The 20961-nt window shown below is 38.1% G+C and overlaps 4 protein-coding genes across 4 annotated transcripts; all 4 read left to right on the top strand.

Moving 5' to 3' along the window:
• Nucleotides 1-318: 318 nt before the first annotated feature.
• Cbr-trxr-1 lies at nucleotides 319-3188 on the top strand (the record flags this gene model as incomplete). The annotated part of the gene is made up of 6 exons (XM_002633019.1): nucleotides 319-376; nucleotides 1052-1720; nucleotides 1769-2181; nucleotides 2228-2683; nucleotides 2735-3076; nucleotides 3123-3188. The coding sequence occupies 6 exons, from the start codon at nucleotides 319-321 to the stop codon at nucleotides 3186-3188; spliced, it is 2004 nt and encodes a 667-aa protein (XP_002633065.1).
• Nucleotides 3189-5642: 2454 nt separating this feature from the next.
• CBG05748 lies at nucleotides 5643-7381 on the top strand (the record flags this gene model as incomplete). The annotated part of the gene is made up of 2 exons (XM_045235572.1): nucleotides 5643-5844; nucleotides 5889-7381. The coding sequence occupies 2 exons, from the start codon at nucleotides 5643-5645 to the stop codon at nucleotides 7379-7381; spliced, it is 1695 nt and encodes a 564-aa protein (XP_045093160.1).
• Nucleotides 7382-11998: 4617 nt separating this feature from the next.
• Nucleotides 11999-14954, top strand: CBG05749 (the record flags this gene model as incomplete). Its single annotated transcript, XM_045235571.1, has 4 exons — nucleotides 11999-12081; nucleotides 13716-13847; nucleotides 13897-14285; nucleotides 14335-14954. 4 exons carry the CDS (start codon nucleotides 11999-12001, stop codon nucleotides 14952-14954), a joined length of 1224 nt encoding a protein of 407 aa, XP_045093159.1.
• A 3728-nt stretch (nucleotides 14955-18682) lies between these two features.
• CBG05751 lies at nucleotides 18683-20746 on the top strand (the record flags this gene model as incomplete). Its single annotated transcript, XM_002633022.1, has 5 exons — nucleotides 18683-18804; nucleotides 18854-19100; nucleotides 19145-19286; nucleotides 19334-19812; nucleotides 20654-20746. 5 exons carry the CDS (start codon nucleotides 18683-18685, stop codon nucleotides 20744-20746), a joined length of 1083 nt encoding a protein of 360 aa, XP_002633068.1.
• Between the last annotated feature and the right edge of the window lie 215 nt (nucleotides 20747-20961).

The raw sequence follows: 20961 nt of genomic DNA, 5'->3' as shown, positions 1-20961 counted from the left end.
ATCTTTGGTGTTCTCAAGTTACATTTGCACATAGGATTTACTTTTAAAAAGCTATTGCTAAGTGTTTCTAATACAAATTTGTTAATTATTATATTAATAAAAAACCTATGTTCGCAACATCATCATGGGATTCAGACCTTTGTAAGTGGCTTCAATTTCCTCAACTTCCTTTGACTAGGAATCCGGTTTGCGCATTCTCCCTTCTCCTTTTCATATATTGTGTTCAATGTGTCACCTGTTGTCTCTGATTTGTTTATTTATTGATCTTTTGTTTAGTTTTTCCAATGTTATTAAATTTAGGAATCATTTACAGATGGAATGAAATCGCTGACCGATTTATTCGGTTGCTTCAAACGGAATCCGAGGCGAGGAGATGGTTAGTTTGTAGTTTGTGTCTGATTGTAAGCTTTCATGAGCAATATCGATTTCTATTTTTCGAACTATTTTTTGATGAATTCAATATACTTTCTGTGTGAGAAAATCAGGTTTTTATTTGAAAATTAAATCAAGGAATTCCTTGAATTTTTCCTTTTTTGTCACAAAATGCAACCATGCTCGGTTGTGAGAGCGGAGGGTTTTTGATGATTTTTGAATACAAATTCGCGAAGTCAACTGATGTTTGTTTGCTTTTCGGCCCGATTGCTGATTGATTTTATCAGCATTTATTTCATCAGCAAAAAAGGCGTCTTGGAAAGTAAATTATTGAAACATCTAATTTTTCTTACAATTACTACAAAACCGTAAGGTTTCTTAAAGGCGCAGCTGTATTTTCGGACTACATTTTTTAGTTTTGAGTATGCGCCTTTAAATTCGCAAAACCGTACTTCGCAAAATCGCAGTCGAAGTCGCAAAATCAAAGTCGCAAAATTGAAATAATTTCAAGTATTTTTCGTTCAGATATGTTTGCTTTGGGCACTTTTTCGCTACCAATTTTTCGTGCAAAACCGTCTGAAGCTTGAAAATTTGCAATCTGATATAATCAGTTCGTCTTCTCTTTCATTGTCTTTACTATAGGCTTACAATTATAAATATTTAAATCTCGATTTTTCAGAAGCAGCTTCGGCTAATCAATCCACAAGTGACAGCCCGCCTATGGGGGCAGTGGCAAGTGGAATGCCTCCGCCGAAGCGTCGTGCTCCGACGGAAACAAAAACACCACCAGGTGAAAGAAATGTTGATGACACTGGAATTCCATTGAAGGAAGCGTTGAAGCAGGCGAATGATGCTAAATTCGCAGTTTTCTGTTCTGGAAACAACGAAGAAGAGGAAAAGCAAATTTCGGAAATCGAGTCTATTCTAAAAACTTTGAAAGATCCACCAGAGACTGAAAAACCTCTCGAAATTCCTGAAATTCAAAGAATCCAAGTCAGCTCATCGTCTAAAAAAGCAATCCAATATCTGACTTTGCACGATTCCTGGCCACTAATCTACATCAAAGGAAATGCAGTTGGAGGACTCAAGGAGCTGAAGGCGTTGAAGCAAGACTATTTGAAAGAGTGGCTTCGTGATCATACGTACGATTTAATTGTAATTGGAGGAGGATCGGGTGGTCTAGCAGCAGCCAAAGAAGCAGCAAGACTCGGTAAAAAAGTTGCTTGTCTGGATTTTGTGAAGCCTTCACCACAAGGAACAACTTGGGGACTCGGAGGAACTTGTGTAAATGTCGGATGTATTCCAAAGAAGTTGATGCATCAAGCAAGTTTATTGGGTCACTCGATTCGTAAGTTGTATTCAGAAAATTTTCAAACGCATTAATATATGATTCTAGATGACGCTAAAAAGTTCGGATGGAAGTTGCCAGAAGGAAAAATCGAACATCAATGGGGACATATGCGTGACTCTGTACAAGACCATATCGCTTCTTTGAATTGGGGATATCGAGTTCAGCTAAGAGAGAAGACGGTCACTTATATCAATTCCTATGGAGAGTTCACCGGACCATTCGAAATTTCTGCAACCAATAAAAAGAAGAAAGTCGAAAAACTTACTGCCGATCGCTTCTTAATTGCTACTGGTCTCCGCCCCAAGTATCCAGATTATCCAGGTGTGAAAGAGTACACGATCACTAGTGACGATTTGTTCCAACTTCCGTATTCTCCTGGAAAAACACTTTGCGTTGGAGCATCGTACGTTTCACTGGAATGTGCCGGATTTCTGCATGGTCTAGGATTTGATGTCACTGTATGCTTTTTCTCTTTCTATTTTTTTTTTAATTGATACTTTTCAGGTAATGGTACGTTCGATTCTTCTCCGTGGTTTCGATCAAGACATGGCAGAACGTATTCGCAAACATATGATCGCCTATGGTATCAAGTTTGAATCTGGGGTTCCGACGAGAATCGAGCAAATCGAAGAAAAGACCGACGAGAAGGCGGGAAGATATCGCGTATTTTGGCCGAAGAAGAACGAAGAAACTGGTGAAGAGACCGAAGTATCGGAAGAATACAACACGATTCTGTATGCGATCGGAAGAGAAGCTGTGACGGATGAAGTGGGACTTGATAGCATTGGAGTAGAGAGAGCAAAAAGCAAAAAGGTTGTTGGAAGACGTGAACAGGCGACGACGATTCCATGGGTTTATGCAATCGGTGATGTGTTGGAGGGGACTCCGGAATTGACACCAGTCGCAATTCAAGCTGGAAGAGTTTTGATGAGACGTATTTTTGAAGGAGTCAATGAATTGGTAAGTTTTGAGCGAGAAAATTGGAAACAATTGTATACTCTGAATTTTCAGACAGAATACGAACAAATCCCAACAACTGTCTTCACTCCACTCGAATACGGATGTTGTGGCCTTGCCGAAGAAGATGCGATCAAGAAGTACGGAAAGGAAAACATCATCATCTATCACAACGTGTTCAATCCACTCGAGTACACGATTCCCGAACGAATGGACAAAGATCACTGCTATCTGAAACTGATCTGTTTGAGAAACGAAGAAGAAAAAGTCGTCGGCTTTCATATTCTGACTCCAAATGCAGGAGAAGTCACTCAAGGATTTGGAATTGCTCTGAAGTTGGCAGCGAAGAAGGCTGACTTCGATCGTCTCATTGGAATTCATCCAACTGTCGCAGAGGTTTGTTTCAAAAGGAGAAACCTCAAAAGTAGATGGCAATTTTCAGAGTTTCACGACGTTGACATTGGAGAAAAAGGATGGAGACGAGGAGCTACAAGCATCGGGTTGCTGAGGATAAGAAGGGTCCGATTTGAGAGAAGGAGTAATAGTTAGAAGATCAAGAGAAATATGAATGGGTTTGGTTCACCGATTCCAGCATATTTACTGTTGATCTTCCTCCTACCTTCTCTCAAATTGGACCGTTTGGTGATCGCCAGTAAGGGCAGCTTTGTGACGACTCTGGGCTAAACTCCATCGTGAGCGCCTTTGGTCTGATGCGCTCTGAAAACGGTCACCGCCCCCTGAAGACCATCAGTACGGTTGGGTTTTGATTTTCTATTAATACGAAAGCTTTTTTTCAAATTCTAAACCCTTCTTTACTGACCTTCAGGTTAGGGTAGTATTGACAGTTGCCACGTCCCTGTGGGTTTTATGATCTACCGCTTGGCAACTTTCAGAACTAGACCTAATTAGCCAATCGTTCGCTTTTATTCACTTTATTAACCTTTTTCTTCATCATCCCCCTCTTCTGAACGATTACTCTTTTTCCACCATTTCGCCCACCATTTTGTTTGGGTTATTGTATGCCTTTTTATTCAGTAATGCAATATTTTTCGTAATGCCTTTCCGAACATGAATTCTTTTCATTGAAAATTTCGATTTGTTTCATCAATACACAACACCCACAGTCAATAGTCTTGCAGAGCCTGTGCTCACCGCTGCGTCTCTGAAGATTTTCTCTATTACGTTTCCTCTGCTTCTCACCAATTCATGTCTCCTCTCGCCTTCGCATATATTTAGACACGTGAAGAAGAGATAGAGAAAGAAGAGGAGAATGGAAGACGAAAAAGCAACAGTGGAGAAGGAGAGAAAGAGTATTTGTATATTCAGGCCGAGAGAAATGGGGAAACAAGCATCGATATTCATTCCTCCCTTATATTTTTACTTTCAATATTTTCCATATGCAACCGGGCAGGAGACTTGTGTAATAATAAATTTCATTTGCACTGTAACGTTTTTAAAATTCTTCTTAATCTCTCACAAATCGCTCTTGTTCAGCTACTATTCTGGTACAAACATCGGAGCTGAGGAAGAGAAACACCGGTGGCCCCACCAAGACAACTACCGTAACCTAAAAATTTTTATATTTTCCGGATAAATTATAATTGCTGTCTGAGAAAAAAGTCGATATGTGACATATCATATGTCGCTAATTTTTTTTTAAAGGTGGTGTACGGTGAAATNNTNTATTGCATCAAAATGTGCAGAAATTCATGTAGATTGACTTAAAAATAAAGAAAAATTCAAAAAAATTCCTTCATCGAGAAAAACGCATCGAAAAATACGCTGAAAGCCCTTAGGGACGAGGTTTTTTCTAGGCCGCCCGGCGAGTAAAAGCGCGGGAATTCAAACTTTTAAAATTTTTTCGCTCGTTTTCACTTTTTTTTGTTTTTTCAAGAGTTTTCTAGGTTTTTGTCAATTTATCTTCCAGATACATCGGAAAATTTGAAAAAAAAACAGTGAAAACGAGCGAAAAAATTTTAAAAGTTTGAATTCGCGCGCTTTTACTCGCCGGGCGGCTTAGAAAAAACCTCGTCCCTAAGGGCTTTCAGCGTATTTTTCGATGCGTTTTTCTCGATGAAGGAATTTTTGAATTTTTTCTTTATTTTTAAGTCAATCTACATGCATTTCTGCACATTTTGATGCAATAAAAAATTTCACCGTTACTTATTTTCGACGCTTTTTGCCGTTTTTACGATGTAATTGCGAAAAAGGAATCCGAATAATAAAAATAATTGAAAAAACAATGAGAATCATCCAGAAATTTAGAAAATACGAAAATAATATTCAAAATAAGCTAAAAAGATACGGTAGTTCGCTCTTGCGCCTTCAAAAAAATTCAACAAGATATTTGCTCTCGACCTTTTTTCAGACTATGGTAATACTTTTCTGGGTGAAAATAAGAAAAAAAAACGACGAAAAGCAGTGAAAGACGAGGAAATAAATCCTGAAAAAAAGATGTAGGTTACTGTAGTAGTCGTTTTGAGACCTTCGGCCACGGTCACCGTCTTCTTCTCTCCCAAAGGTTTGAGTTTTGTATCAGAATAATACATAACTCTTGTTCAACTACGTTTCAGCTAGATTTCAAGAAGCATCTATTAGAAACCTTATTTTTCTCCAAATTACGTAATTACTAAAGAGGATGAAATGGACTTTGTACCCTTGATCTATATATTCCTACTCCTCTCTCCACCAATGCACCCTCTTGGCAACTTTCACTCTTCGAGACACACCACGAGACAGCATGTCTCTTCTCCCTCCGTCGCCTTCATCCTATCGATCTCTTCCGCGCGGAAAGCACTCCTGATCAATAAAGTTTCTTTTCGGCATAATATGCATGTTTTCTATCCGCTTCGTTATCTATTAAATTGCTTTGATTATTATTCCAGTTTCTCTCTTTTCACTTCCTCTTCTTGTTCACACTGAAATACATTCTTTCAGAAACTTGGAAACAAACCCCATCATGATGAGACCACAGTGTCAAAATCATAATCAAACATGTCGTGTCAAAGTGGACTTTTGCTGGAAAATGTTCAACGAAACGAAAACCACAAAAGTGGTCATGGATCTTCTCTGCCACTGTCGTGTTTATGAGCAATTGAGGCAAAAGTTCCTGGAGTTGGTCCAACACACCAACTATCCGATTTATGACATCGAGTTTTCTTGCGGTATGCTTCTGTTTAAGATCCCAATCCACCTGTCTCGATTTCAGCGGACCGTGATGGATCGACCATTGTCGTTAATGGCTACCAAGTCTACAATCATATGGGACAAGAATACAATCTTCAATCGACTCTTCGTTTAAATGTTGACATTATTGAGGTATCCACAGGAGAGAAGTTGGCCGAGTTGGATCGTCTGGTCCATGAGTGTCATAACAAAATCAAAGCTGACAAAGGATGGAGAGTTTTGAAAGATACTGAGGTAACTGTTCAAACCACCGCTCAAATAACTTTAACATTTCAGATTGCTGAGGAGCAACTATCCCTTCGCGAACTCTTTGAGGCACAACAGAAGGAAATCAACTCTCTTCGAGCTGATATGACAAAATTGAAGCTTGAAAACGAACGTCGTCATGGTGAGAAACTCGAAATCCATAGAGGAGCTGCATACGATGGAAATCAAGATCGCTTCATTGTGAATCATGCTAAAGAGAAGCAGCCTGATAATTCTAGTGAAGTTCACTTTCGAGTCTTTTGCGATGAATGCCAAAATAAGGTCATCGGACACCGTTTCAAGTGCACTGTCTGCGCTGATTACGATTTGTGCCAGGGCTGTGAAGCCAAAGGAATTCATGCTGATCATATTATGATTCGAATGATCAAACAGCGATACACAGTGAAAGGAGTCGATACTGTACCGCTCCGTTTGCTCCCGATAATGGAGAAAAAGCTAACGATTGACAGAGGAACAGGACCAAGCAGCTTGAATCAGTCAGGTGCTAAAACTGTACCTAGCACACTACGCTCAAATTTGTTGGCTTCAATGGCATCACGTCTTGATTCGGCCACAGCGCTCATGCAGAAAAAATCCCCTGATTCGAAGATGGACTATACAACACTTATGGAGAAATTTAGCTCCAACGACTCGCCCAACAGAAACAAAAGGGCATACACAAACATTTGGCCACAAGATACTCATGTACGGCCATACTCCAACGTTTGGTCACAAGATACTCATGTACCAGAGATAACCATCAATCCACCAAAAGGACAAGCCACTCCATTTGAGGGAAAAGACTACGAGATGAAGTTGGTATCATCTGAAGAGAAGTCGAAGAAAACAGACCAAAACATGGAGGATGGTACTCCTATTTGGCAGCTATATCAACAATATTTTCGCCAATGGAATCCACAACCGTCCATGCCTGATGGGCTGAGAACCGATGATATTGAGTACTGGAGACGTTATTTCTCACTTATGAAAAATGAAGAACTGGACATTGACTCTGAAGACTCTGACGACGATTCGGACTGTTCCGATTCTTCGGAATCCTCAGACTCATCCGACTGCTCTGGAGAATCTGTGGCATCTTTCGATGAACTGAAAGAACTCGAAACATCAGAAGAAGAATCTGGAAGTGAAGGATCGGAAAGTGATGAATCTGGAAGTGGTTCAGATGATTTCGATGTGGTCAATGATGAAGACGTCAATGAGGGTGAGATGCACACTGCTGTGGCGCCAACTCCAGAAGCAACTGATTAGAAAAAGTGTATTTGGAAACAAAGATTCTTAACTTTTACAAACTTTCATTTTTCAGGTTTCAGCATCACGACTGTAACACGACTTCACGACTTTGTATTATCAGCATCACGACTTTGTATTATATCATTTCCTGTAATTACTCCACAAATGTAAAAATGAAAAAACTTCAAAAACTGCATTCGATCCCATTTATTCTAACTCAAGGATTCATCAAAATTATTCTCGGCTTCCATGTATTTTTGGCATTACTCATCACCATCTTCTGTATCATGCTGTAAAACTGAGTTCAATCTTTTTTTTCAATAAAGCAAGTAAAACTGGAAGTTTTCATGAAAAATTTAGTACCGTAAAACCTGTAATAGAAGGGCTCTCTAACTTATTATCTTTGAGCTAATTTTTCACAGTACCTGTCAAACATATAAAAATCTTGTCAACTGATAAAATGTTTGTCATAATATCAAAAACGTTTTGTCAGTTGACACATTTTTGATATTTTTTACAGGAATTGAGATAATTTAGCTCAAACTGGACAGCGTAAGGGCCCTTCTATTAAATGTGTTACGGTATTTGAACGTAAAAAAATGTTTTACAGTATTTGAACGTAAAAAAATGTTTTACGGTATTTGAAAATGTGAGAATTCAAAAAACTTGTCGTAAAGCTTATAGATTCGGACTTAATATAAAATCAATGCATGTTTCAAATAACACGAAAAAAAAAGAACGAAGACTCTCAATCCTTCCTCCCTGTGCAGAAAAGCCAAATCCTCTAGAATTATGTACCTTATTTGTACAAATAGATTCTCTGAAGCGGCTATCTTGCGCTTCTTAACTGGTTGTCTGGCTCTTCCCACGTACCATGCATCTCACCTCATCTCATATCTTCTTCTCTCTTTTAAGCGTTAAACTTTGCTCTTCCTTGGTTCGTCCTCTATGTGTGTGTTCCAATGAATCAGATTGGTAAGTTCTCGTGTCATGTGGGTTTGACATGGCAAAAACGAGTTAAAAACATGAAGGTCATTCATCCGTTTTCGAATCTAACGACACCTGCTAACAGAAATACACTTTGAGACTAAAGATTTTCTTCATCGTTATTTTTGGTGCTTTCATGCTTCAGAAGTTTTCGCCCCACAAATCTGATATGTCTGAAACGTTTGTCTATTTTTTTCTAGAAAAAAGACAAAGCATTGGTGAGTTGGTCCCAAAAGACAGCCAAAAAGCAACGATTGCCGTCACCATAATTTCCTTGTTTTTCGTTTTCATTTTTCATAAAACCACCAGAACCCCCACCCACTCTTTTTCCCCCATTTCTCCCAATTTTTTCTTATTTCTTTCCTCTTCCAGTTGACCAAAAACATTTACTCAAACCAGAATGTAACTCGTGTCGTCTTTCGTCTTTTTGGAACTTGTTGTGTTAGAGAGTGGTGACAAAAAAAGAACTGAGAACAAAATATTTACGAGTTTGGGTTGGAAAAGTGTTCCTTTTTTCTAGCTCTGCGCTTTTTTTGGCATGCTGGTCCATTTCTCGGAAAAAAGAAAAAAGAACGATTCGAATATGTGATTATATGAGGTTCCCGATTTAGATCCCGTAGATTTTTATTCTTGGAATGACCTATAGTACTGCCATAGTCTAGAAGATTCTTGTACATTTCAAGTCGTGGATTTCCAGTTTTCCAAGTCATCCAACCAACCAGCTAACCAGTTTTTAAGGATTAGTCAAAATTTGGGAGTCTTTAATCCAAACATTGTTCTCTTGGAACTTGGTCTATCTGAACTCATTTCATTTGAAATGGATTGGTGGAATTCTTGGTTGATCTTCATTTTTATCTGGACAATAATTATATTTTCTGGATCTCGTAAGTCTTCTCATTGCTCTCGAATGAGACAGAGACCGAAAAACTGCTTGCAAATTTCTCGTTGTCGTGTTTCTTTTTCTGAGGTTCTATTTTGAGAAGAATTGGCACATCTTCTAGATTTTTGGGTCTCCTTGAAAATGTATCAAATAGGTCTTTCGAATACGTGACTTTTCTCAAAGTTTGATAGGCTAGTCAAATATGAAATTCTAGAATTCATAGAGTTTCTCGACCTATTTTTCGAGGTACCGCGTTGATACCAGCTGAGCTACAGTTTCAGAAGCTCCGCCGCTGACCGATGTCATTTATGAAATGTGTTTTGTTTTGTTTTATACCTTTTTTGTGTTATTGAGGTCACTGATAAGGCCAAGTTGTGGTTAGAAATAACATTTATGATTTAATAGTGTCTCTAACGATGATCTTCGAATTGAGGGCATCGTTTACTTCCCCATTCATCATAACACACCGATCAAGCGCTCTAATCCGTAACAACAACATTTTTTGCTGTTGGTGGGGTTTGGTGGAGTTAGCAAAAGAGTCCTGAAGTAGTGAACGCACCACAGCATAGATCATATTTCCCTTATTTTTTTTTTTTAATGGATGGACCTTTCTAAAGTTCCCTCACATAGCGGTTTCTGTCTAACTCAACTAGGAAAAGTGACAAAAAGAAGACGTCAGATGCCATTATTTTACGTTAACGGAAACTAATCCACAATGCTGTCGTCTCCATTTTCTCGTCATTCTTCTTTATTTGGTTCTGTTGTCATCTGTTTCCGGAAGATGTTGTCTTTGGACTTTTTACTTTTTCATGGGAACAGCTTTTCTTTTACTCAAGATATAAGAAATTCGAATAGAGACTCCAGTTGAGTTATGGAAAATTGAAAATGGTTGTTAGCTTCCTCCAAAAATTTTGCCAGCAATCAAGTCCAATCTATAAAAGTGGTTCCGTTCCCACTAAGAAACATTGGCATGTGTTTTTGGATTCTATTGCCTCCACTTCTGATTCCGAAGAATGATCTCATAAAGTTTTAGAAGCTTTTCCTGGTCTCCTTCACTCCAATGAATCAATTTCATCCATTTTTCACTGTCGGTCCAACTTTTTTTTCGGTCGTTGAAGAACTTGTGCCCTTTCCAAGAATGTTCAGATATTCATACTTCGATTGGGCTCACTTCCAGAAAGTCTCATTGCATTTTTAATTCTTTCATCTTATCCTTTCTCACCCCATGGGACCTTTGCCTCTTAACCTAAATTACCATTATTTGCCTTGTCATTCGGTTCTTTGGACCATTAGAACCCCTTCTCTCTGCTCATCAATTATTTATATTACAATCCTCCCCGCTTCTGACTCGTCTTCTTCTATCCACATAACCTCCTCACAATTTCGGTCATCTCATCTAACAGGGTCACGAGAGGTCTCCTTTCCGATGACCATCTGCTCCTCGTGGCTTTCCTGTCTCTTGTCGTATCTGTGTCTCTTCTGATTTCAAATACTATTTCGTCACCTATTGCTGGTTTTGTTTGTATCTCTAAATCTGGTATCCCTCGCTTCTATACTTTGTCGCCAAGTTCCTCAATTTTCTGTGGGCTGGCTTTTTTATTTATTTTGTGACGAGATGATGATGTGCTTGTTTTCTTGCCATTTGGCTTCCAATCGAACTTTACAGTATTCGAAGAAAACCCTTCTTTAAGAAGGTTGTGTGAAACGTGGGAGTGAAGGAATTGTGCGAAGGAGCTGTATAAATATCAACTGAGAACTCATAGAACTTTTAAAGCTCAATCTTTGAAATCCTAGTCTATTGATGAAATTGTTAGGCTTCACAATCAGAGATTATTTTAATCTTATCATTTTTGAAACTGAGCTTGATCATGAGGCAGCAAGACTCTCTGAAACATAAATATTGTTTTGAAAAACTGTTGCTTTTCCATTCGAAAAAAAAGAGATAGAAACTGTCACACGACTTTACATTTTGAAAAATTGCTTTTAGAAAAAACCATCCAGCATTTTCGTTTGTGTCTTGCTCATTCCATGACCTTGTTTCAATTCCCATGAGTTATTACACATTCGAAAATCCTCTTCTTCTATCTGAGTCTCGTATTCTTTGCACTCCATCGTTTCACAATCAGACATCACTCGATATCATTTGTCACTTTTCCTTTCATTCATCTCTTATTCCACTTGATCTGATCACTATCAAATAATTTGATCTCCCTTTATTTTATACTAGTATCGACTGTACCGGTCAATAAAATATACAAAAATTTATTTTTCAGTTGACTTTCGGCAATTTTGACCGTCTACAAAAGTCTGGAACCCGGCTTTCAAGTTCCCAATCAATTTGAATATTTTTGAGGTTGAAAAACAGACTTAGATTCAAAACTTTGCATATACAAAATTTTTTGAGAATTCTAGGTTTTCAGCTATTTTGCCGATTTCTGAAAAACTCTCATTTTCGGTCAAACTTGTACTGAAAACTTGAAAAAAAAGGTGTCTATCAGAAATCGGCAAATAGCTGAAAAACTAGGAGTTTTCAAAATTTTCGCCGAATGCAAAGTTTTCAATCTAGGTCTGTTTTTGAACCATCCAACATTTTCAAAGAGATCGGACACTTAACAGCCGAGCTTCAAACTTCTGAAAATAGTGAAAATGACCGAAAATAATCTGAAAAATATGTTTTTGTATATCTTAATGACCGTTGGTACTGTAGATATAACTTTTTATTGTTTTTCTTTCCAGATTCCTCAGAAGCAACAGAAACAGTTCCAAAGATGGGTGGAGTTCTATCAGGAGAGAAAGTGTTCAACGATACAAAAGCGATTCATAATGTAGACAGACAGATGCTTCATAATCAGTGAGTCTTCAATCGTACAGGGCTTCTTCAATGTTGCACCTGCCAATTAACCTAGTTTACTGATCGAAGGTCGAAAAAATTTGAGCCACGTGTATTTGCGGTTTTGAAGAAGTTTTTTTTGGGCAAATATTTGCATTTCATCACGATTACCAAGTTTTGGTGCACCAATCCAGACAACTAGGTGTCTCGTTTTTCCTTTTTAGGTTTTCCACGTTTTTCGGATTCAATTTCTCTGAAATGAAATTGGAAGAAAAAGAAAAGAGTGACCAAAATTTTTTCTGTGAAAGGAATAGAAAAAAATGAAGGGTAGACAGAAACAACAATTAGATCTAAAACCAACAATTCACAAATGGAAAATCAGAGATAAATACCTGACAAACAAAATCTGAAAAAGGGGGAAAAGAGCCCGAATTGTCCTTGATCAATGCAAACTCTACACACACTTCACACTATCACATATCACTTAGACAGTTCTTAGAACACTTGCAACTTTTTTTGTTGCTTGCGTAATCATGAGGTGTGAAAATAAACAGAGTGCCATTTTCATCCAAGTGAAGAACAAATAACAAGAAGTTCAAAAGTTGGGAAGGTGCAAGCTCATTTTTGATATGAGGCTTCATTCTTTGACATAGATCTTCTTCATTAATTTAATTGATTAGTTCGGTTATCAGTAGCAGGAAGGCTACTTTGAACTCCCAATTAGAAGTTATCACCGAAAAAAACTTGGCGACGAAAAGGAAATTGGTTTTTAGTGAGAGAAGATCTAGAAAGACTCTTGATTGATATGATTCACTGATGGTTTCATTCAAAAAAATGTGTAAAAAAGTTTGGAAGTCTACTGTTCGTAAGTCGGCTGGTTGGATGAGTTGCTTGTAAGTGTTTTGAGTTGCTAGTCAAGTTTTCAAGCTTTCAGAAATTGGAATTTTTGAAAAGCTGCACTAGAACAATGCGAGACAGTTCCTGAGTTCCATACGCACTTAATTTTGGAACCAAAATATTATAATAGTTTTCTGCAAACCCATTTCTAGATAATCTCCACCCTCGCAACAATAATCCTTCATAACCTAGCTTGCAAACATTTTTCCTACTTCCTTTGAGTTCACTTTCTGTCACCCTTTACAACCTTTCAACCATTTTTTTCCGCTTCAATTAATTTAGATAAGCTCTCATATCACTCTCAAATTTATCATTATAATCGGCTGCTGGCGTGGTGCTGACTTTTTGCCTGGTTCTTATCAGTTCGAAAATTGACAATTTGAAAAAAGGGCACAAAAAATCGCAACTTTTTTTTGATTGGTTCTGGTTGTTGTTAGGTAGACTGCTATCTTTTATTTCAGTTGTTTTCCTTCCTTCTGAGTGCCAAACTTATAATGTTCTTCTAGTGAAAATTGCTATCATTAGATCTGGAAATTCTTAGAATCTAAACCTTAACACCAGATTAAGTGTGTCCTGAAATATTTCGTTTCCTTTTTCTTATCATACTTCTGTCAAAAAAAATTATTTCGAAATTGTCTAGAACTTGCAAGAATTGTCATATTTAAGTTTAGACACTATTCATTATAAGTTTAGACACTATTCAATTCCATAAACCATCATTCTGAGAAAGTTTAATCCGAATAAAAAAAAACTTACAGTGATCCAACTCTATCAGTGAGCTGTCCGAAAGTGACCACCGAAATGCACGAGCGTCTCAACTTCCCAAAAGTCGAACTCCATTTGCATCTCGATGGAGCAGTCAGATTTGACACACTGCTCGAGCTTTCTCAGTGAGTTTTTTAAAGTTTGATTTTCTTTTTCAGAATGATAGTTTTCCAGACAAAAGGGAATCTCATTGGCTGGAGCTAAAACCGTTGAAGAGCTCAAAAAAGTGTTGGTCACCCACGAGCCAGCTAACCTATCAAAGGTTCTGGAAGCTTTCGAGATCTTTTTGCCAGTGATTCGTGGAGACTTGAGTGCAATTGAACGAGTCGCTTATGAGCTTTGTGAAGATCAACATAAAAATGGAGTTGTGTATTTCGAAGGAAGATATTCTCCTCACTTGTTGCTGAGCAATGATTATCCAGAAGTAACTGCATCCCATGTTGTGGCAGCTGTCAAGAAAGGATTCGATAGAGGAGAGAAACAGTTTGGAATCAAGGCACGTTCCATTCTTTGCTGTATTCGTGGTCTCGATAAAAAGTTCCCTCAATTAATTCTCGATTTGGGTAAGTTTTCTTATTTCAGAAAGAACATTATAATATTTCCTAATTCCAGCCACTGATTTGAAACAACTTGGAGTAGTTGCCATTGATGTTGCTGGATCAGCCCACGGAGCCGACGAACAGTACGAGCCAGAAGTTATTGCTGCATTCAAAGAAGCCTATAAACGAGGAATCCACAGAACAGTTCATGCAGGAGAATCTGGTGGTCCAAAAGAAGTGATGAGAGCAATTGAGGATATGCACGCAGAGAGAATCGGACACGGATACCGTATCATGAGAGATGAGGAATTGTACATTGAGAACTTTGTGAATTCCAAGCACGTCCATCTTGAAGCTTGCCCATATTCTTCAGTTATGACAGGAGCTGTTCCGTTGGATTGGAAGAATCATCCCATTGCCAGATGGGCTCAGGATGACGTTAACTTCTCGGTTTCTCGTGATGATCCAACATGTTTCGATAATACAATGCTTAGTGAATTGACTCTGGCTCACAAGCAAGTTGGATTGACTATTCACCAACTTTGGAAAGCTGTAATTTGCTGGTTGTCAAGTATCTTTTTCAAAATATCAATTTTTCAGCAACTCAACGCTGCCCGTTCATGTTTCCTCCCTGAAGACGAAAAAGCGGTACTCGTGAAACTAGTTGAAGCTGGAGAGCCACCACTTCCATAAACATTTCATGTGCTGTTATCCATTATTTGCAAACTGATTCCTCCTTTTATCCTTTTTTCTTTTTCCTCTTCCCTTTCCTGAACACATTCCTACTGAATCGACTTCTTCTGATTCCTCGTCTGAATAAATGAAACTTTATGCCTTCTGACTTTGTTTCTTTGTGCCGTTTCTCTTTATACAACGTTTCACTTATAAATAAAAAAACAATTTTAACAAGAAACACTTCAGGTTTATTATTCTGGTACAAAAAGACCGGAGCTGTTGGAAGAGAAAAGCGGCTCTTTTCTAGAGGTCCGAAAAAAGATTAGAGGTCCCGAAAAATTTAGAGGTTCGAAAAAAAAATTAGAGGTCCCAAAATAAAATAGAGGTCCGAAAAAAAATTAGCGGTTCCAAAAAAGTTTAGAGGTCCCAAGAAAAAATAGAGGTCCGATATTTGAAAAACTCACAGATATTGGAACTGTGTAACAGATTTTGAACTGTGTACGAAATTGAATTTCTGTGGTCTTATTTAAAAAAAAACATGTAAGTGTTGATGATATATTAGGTTGGCGGGAAAGTCTTTGTCACTCTGTTTGTTTAATCACTGTTCTCGTATATGGAGGCTGTGTATGATATCGACTCTAGTGAATAACAAGGTGATAAGAACCTTCCATATAAACAAGTCCCCATCTCCTTCCCTGCTCCTCATCTGTAATTGAAACGATATGTTTGTTCCCACTGCTATTCACATCAGACATGTTTTGATTTACCTCTTCCTATCTCACACCACGATGAAGGATTCGGAAACTTTCTTGAAGAATGTGTACAACACACATGCCCCTCACTACAATACTATTCGCAATTGGTTCCATCGTTTCGAAAAAGATGACTTCTCGCTCGATGAAAAGGATCGCTCTGGGAGACCCCGTGAGTTGGATTTGGACAAGCTGAAGCACGCATTGCAATCGGATCCATTTCAATCTAGCCGTGAACTAGCTGTCACATTCGGAGTTCACCATAGCACAGTCCTTGAAGGTTTGAAGTCTCTTGGAATGAGAAAACTTTTTGGTCGATTCATACCTCATCACCTGACTCAAGCCAACCTTGACCGCCGAGTCGACGATTCGATTACTCTTCTCACTCTCCACGCGGGCGATCATGGCTGGACCGGCTAATAACGGAGATGAGAAGTGGGTCTTCTACGATAATCACCACAGGAAATCCCAGTGGGTTGGAGAAGGAGAGAGCCCACAGGATGTCCCCAAACCCGACCTTCATCCAAAAAAAGTTATGCTCTCTGTGTGGTGGGGAGTGGACGGCCCCATCTACTGGGAACTTCTGCCCGAGGGCAAAACAATAACTGGAGACCTCTACACTACTCAACTACGAAACCTCAAGAAAGCAGTCGACCGTTCGGCCCTGAAAGACAAGAAAGTGTACTATCAACATTATAACGCTCGCCCACATGTTTCGAAACAAGTGAAGCAGGAGCTGATGGGATATGGATGGAATGTTCTCCCTCACCCCCCGTATTCTCCTGATCTTGCTCCTTCCGACTATTGGTTATTTGGCGATATGACACGTGCCTTCGAAGGAAGAAGCTTCAATTCCCGTGGAGCGGTCGAAGCGGCACTCAAACAATACTTTGCCTCACGCCCGGCTGGATTCTACCGCAATGGAATCCATAAATTGAGGGAACGTTGGAGACATGTTGTTGATAATGATGGACAATATAATTAATTATTCGGTTATTTTTTCTTTGAGAAATAAACTATTGAAAAAGTGACAAAGACTTTCCCGCCAACCTAATATTTTATACTTCATGTATTTTATACTTCATTGATGCATATATATTTTATACTTCATTGATGCATATTTTCTGAAAATTATCTAACCCTGCGAGAAAGCTTATTCACGGAGGCATTACTGTTTGCCGACGTTTTGCTTATATGTGAATAGGGGTCTATAAGAAAGACAAAAAAATAATAATTGGAGCCAAAACTATCAGGAGAAGGCACATTTCCGTTGTTATCATCCTAGAGAGCCTCAAGACTCGAAACTCCAAATTCTGGCACATTATTCTAATACCTGCGCGTTTTTCAAATATCGGACCTCTATTTTTCTTGGGACCTCTAAACTTTTTTGGGACCACTAATTTTTTTTCGGACCTCTATTTTGTTTTGGGACCTCTAATTTTTCTGGGACCTCTAAATTTTTTGGGACCTCTAAACTAGAAAAGAGCTAGAAAACTGGTAGCCGTGACAGAAGGTCCCACAACGACCGTAACTTACAAGAGAACCTCCACACCTCACTGATGAAAACTTCAGGATACGTCAGAGATATCCTATCTAGACACCTCTGAAAATTTCTGAAAAATCACCTGAATTCAGTACTAAAACTTTGGACTGAAACAACCGGCTGAAACTGGCGGGCGGTTTCTGAAATTTTCAGGGGTGTCTAGACAGGCTATTCCTAACCTATCCTGAAAATTTTATCAAATTCTGGGTGTGTGAGGTGTTGAGGTTTCCTTGTTAAACATATTTTTATTTTCTTGCTTTCACTGCTTTCGTCGAATTTTCTGTTATTTTTGGTCAGTCGGAAAATAAAATTTTGATCGGGAAAATATGCCAATTACTCTTTGACTACACCACTCTTTGACTACACCTACTCTTTGACTACACATTCTCTTTGACTACATAGTCTCTTTGACTACATTTATCTCTTTGACTACACTTGTGTCTTTGACTACACTTTTTAAAATTTTAAAATTTTCTGCAGTTTCTTGTGGGCGTTCTCACAGAATATAAGAAGAATTTGAGCCTAAGCCTATAATTTTAAACAAAAAAACTGACAATTCCAAAAATACATCACAGTGAAAAAAGTACTGAAATTCGCGAAAATCAGCGAAATTCTCACTTTTTTTCGCTGAGATTTCCAAATTTTTATTATTTTCTGTACAAATCAAAGGCTTAGGCTGAAACGGTTACCGGAAAACTGGTGTTTTAGCCTAAGCCTACAATTTGAGACAAAAATCGGAAACTCCAATAAATTCAGTCAAAAAGTACTATAAAACAAAAAAGTGTAGTCAAAGAGACTTTGTAGTCGAAGAGACAAGTGTAGTCAAAGAGAATGTGGAGTCAAAGAGTAGGTGTAGTCAAAGAGTAATTGCCGGAAAATATTGACCTAAAAACACGAAAATCGAGTTATTATTTAAATCTGGAAAATAAAATACTTTTAGGTTACGGTAGTTGTCGGCATGAGACCTTCGGCTGCGGCCACCGATGTCTCTCGGTTTTCTGTACGAGAATTATATATTAAAATGTTCAAAGACTACATTCTCTGTGCATTGCTTCAATCGGGATAACACTTATCCTTCTCCTTCAAGAAATCTAGACGGATTAAATTTTTTTTTTGGAATTTCCCTGCTGAAAATCAATTTATCGATTTAATTTTTTTTTCTCAAGTACTGAAGCAAACATCACTCTCTCATCATAATTCAGTATCATGTAGACCTTTGATCCTAGATTAGATTTCTCACTCTTGTTTCCTTATCATGTTGGCGCCTTCGTTTTCTTTCGAAACTAAAAGATTATCGGTTGACCACACGAATTTTCGAAAGTCATTCGTTTACTATTAGCAATCACATCGTTTTCCATCATTTATTCTCTGAAAATTTGGCGAATTTTTGATAGAAGATACCAAATTACAATTTTTGTATTTATTTCGACTGCTTTCAGTGCTCTCACACAATGCCGATAAGTTGTCCGGACATCAACAACGAAATGCTAGAGCGTCTCGATTTTCCAAAAGTCGAGCTTCATTTACATTTCGAAGGCGCGGTGAGATTCGAAACACTTCTTGATCTTTCTAGGTTTGTTTGTCTGTGAAAATCTTACAAAGTGTTAATTCTAAAATTCCAGGCAAAAAGGCATTCCATTGGCTGGTGCTAAAACTGTCGACGAACTAAAGAAAGTTCTGGTGACCCATCAACCAGCTGATCTCGCAAAAGTTCTGGAAGCTTTTGAAACCTTCCTGCCAGTGATTCATGGGGATTTGACTGCTATCGAACGAATGGCGTACGAACTTTGCGAGGATCAGCACAACAATGGAGTCGTGTATTTTGAAGGAAGATATTCTCCACATTTAATGCTTTGCAACAACCAGCCCGTAACTTTTCTTTGTTTTCATCATTTTTTAATTAATTTTAACAGGATGTGACCGCTGCTGATGTGGTAGAAGCAGTGAAGAAGGGATTTGATAGAGGAGAGGCACAATTTGGAATCAAAGCCCGCTCCATACTCTGTTGCATTCGAGGTCTCGACCGGAAATTTCCACAATTCATTCTTGATTTGGGTAAATTTTCGAAAAAAAACTTTTCACGGAGTTCTATATTTTTTCAGCCACTGATCTTGCGGGCCTCGGAGTTGTCGCTATCGATGTAGCCGGGACAGCTCACGGAGCCGACGAGCAGTACGAGCCAGAAGTAGTCGCCGCGTTCCAGGAGGCTTACAGAAGAGGAATCCATAGAACAGTTCATGCTGGAGAGTCTGGAGGAGTTAAGGAAGTGATGAAAGCAATTAAAGAGATGTACGCGGAGAGAATTGGACACGGCTACCGAATTATGAGAGATGAGCAGTTGTATATTGAAAATTTTGTGAATTCGAAAACTGTTCATTTGGAAGGCTGCCCATATTCTTCAGTTATGACTGGAGCTGTACCGTTGGATTGGAAGAATCATCCCATCGCCAGATGGGCTCAGGATGACGTTAACTTCTCGGTTTCTCGTGATGATCCAACATGTTTCGATAATACAATGCTTAGTGAATTGACACTGGCTCACAAGCAAGTTGGATTGACTATTCATCAACTTTGGAAAGCTGTAATTAATCTGTACACGCTCTCCCACAGAACAATTCCGAACTGCAAATTAATTTTTGATCTACAGAAAAAAAGTTTGGCGCGATCACAATTGCAGGTCTAAAGCCATAATTTCAGAATTTTTTATCTGATTTAGTGTAGTTCCAAGATGTTTCAAATGATTTTTAAAAAATTAATTAGTGGTTATAGATTCATGTATGGTCGTTTTCCGGAAGAAAAAAAATGTCAAAAATGGTCATTTTGAAAGTTTTTTACAGAAAAACTGTATCTCCTCTTTCAGTTTTTGACATTTCTAGGAGTTTTATAGCTCAAAAAACCCGCAATTATTTTCTCTACATTTTCTATGGATGAATTTTTAATCCGTCTGATAAAACTTTTTTATAATCGAAAAACAACGCAAAAATGCTATTTTGTGCAATTTCATGAGGTTTTTGAATTATAAAAAAGTTTTATCAGACAAATTAAAAATTCATCCATAGAAAATGTAGAAAAAATAATTGCGGTTTTTTTGAGCTATAGAACTCCTAGAAATGTCAAAAACTGAAAGAGGAGATAGATTTTTTCTGTAAAAAACTTTCAAAAATGACCATTTTTGACATTTTTCTCTTCCGGAAAACGACCATACATGAATCTATAACCACTAATTAATTTTTAAAGAATCATTTGAAACATCTTGGAACTCCACAAAACCAGATAAAAAATTCTGAAATTATGGTTTTAGACCTGCAATTGTGATCGCGCCCAACTTTTTTTTCTGTTGATCAAAAATTAATTTGCAGTTCGGAATTGTTCTGTGGGAGAGCGTGCTGTATAATTTTTTCATCACACATTTTTTTTTCCAGCAGCTCAATGCCGCCCGTTCCTGTTTTCTCCCAGAGGACGAGAAAGCAGATCTCGTGAAATTGATCGAATCCAGAGAGCCGGCACGTCCATAATCACTTCAGTGGATCCTCAAACTGCTAAACATTTTCCTTTCGAATGGCTTAGAGTTGTTAACTTTTTTTTCTCCTTATGTTGTTCATATTGCTACATTTCGATTCTATGAATCTTTCCGAAATCAAATTATCGGATTTAATTTTGGTAAAAAAGTCAACAAGAAAAAAAGGAAAACTACACTAAAACAAGCATTAAATCCCAGCGGAATGAAAGA

This window comes from Caenorhabditis briggsae, assembly GCF_000004555.2.
Source record: "Caenorhabditis briggsae complete genome, chrIV, whole genome shotgun sequence".
NCBI lineage: Eukaryota > Metazoa > Nematoda > Chromadorea > Rhabditida > Rhabditidae > Caenorhabditis > Caenorhabditis briggsae.
Note: the sequence above shows the minus strand (reverse complement) of the source record. Positions and strands in the feature narration are given on the sequence as shown.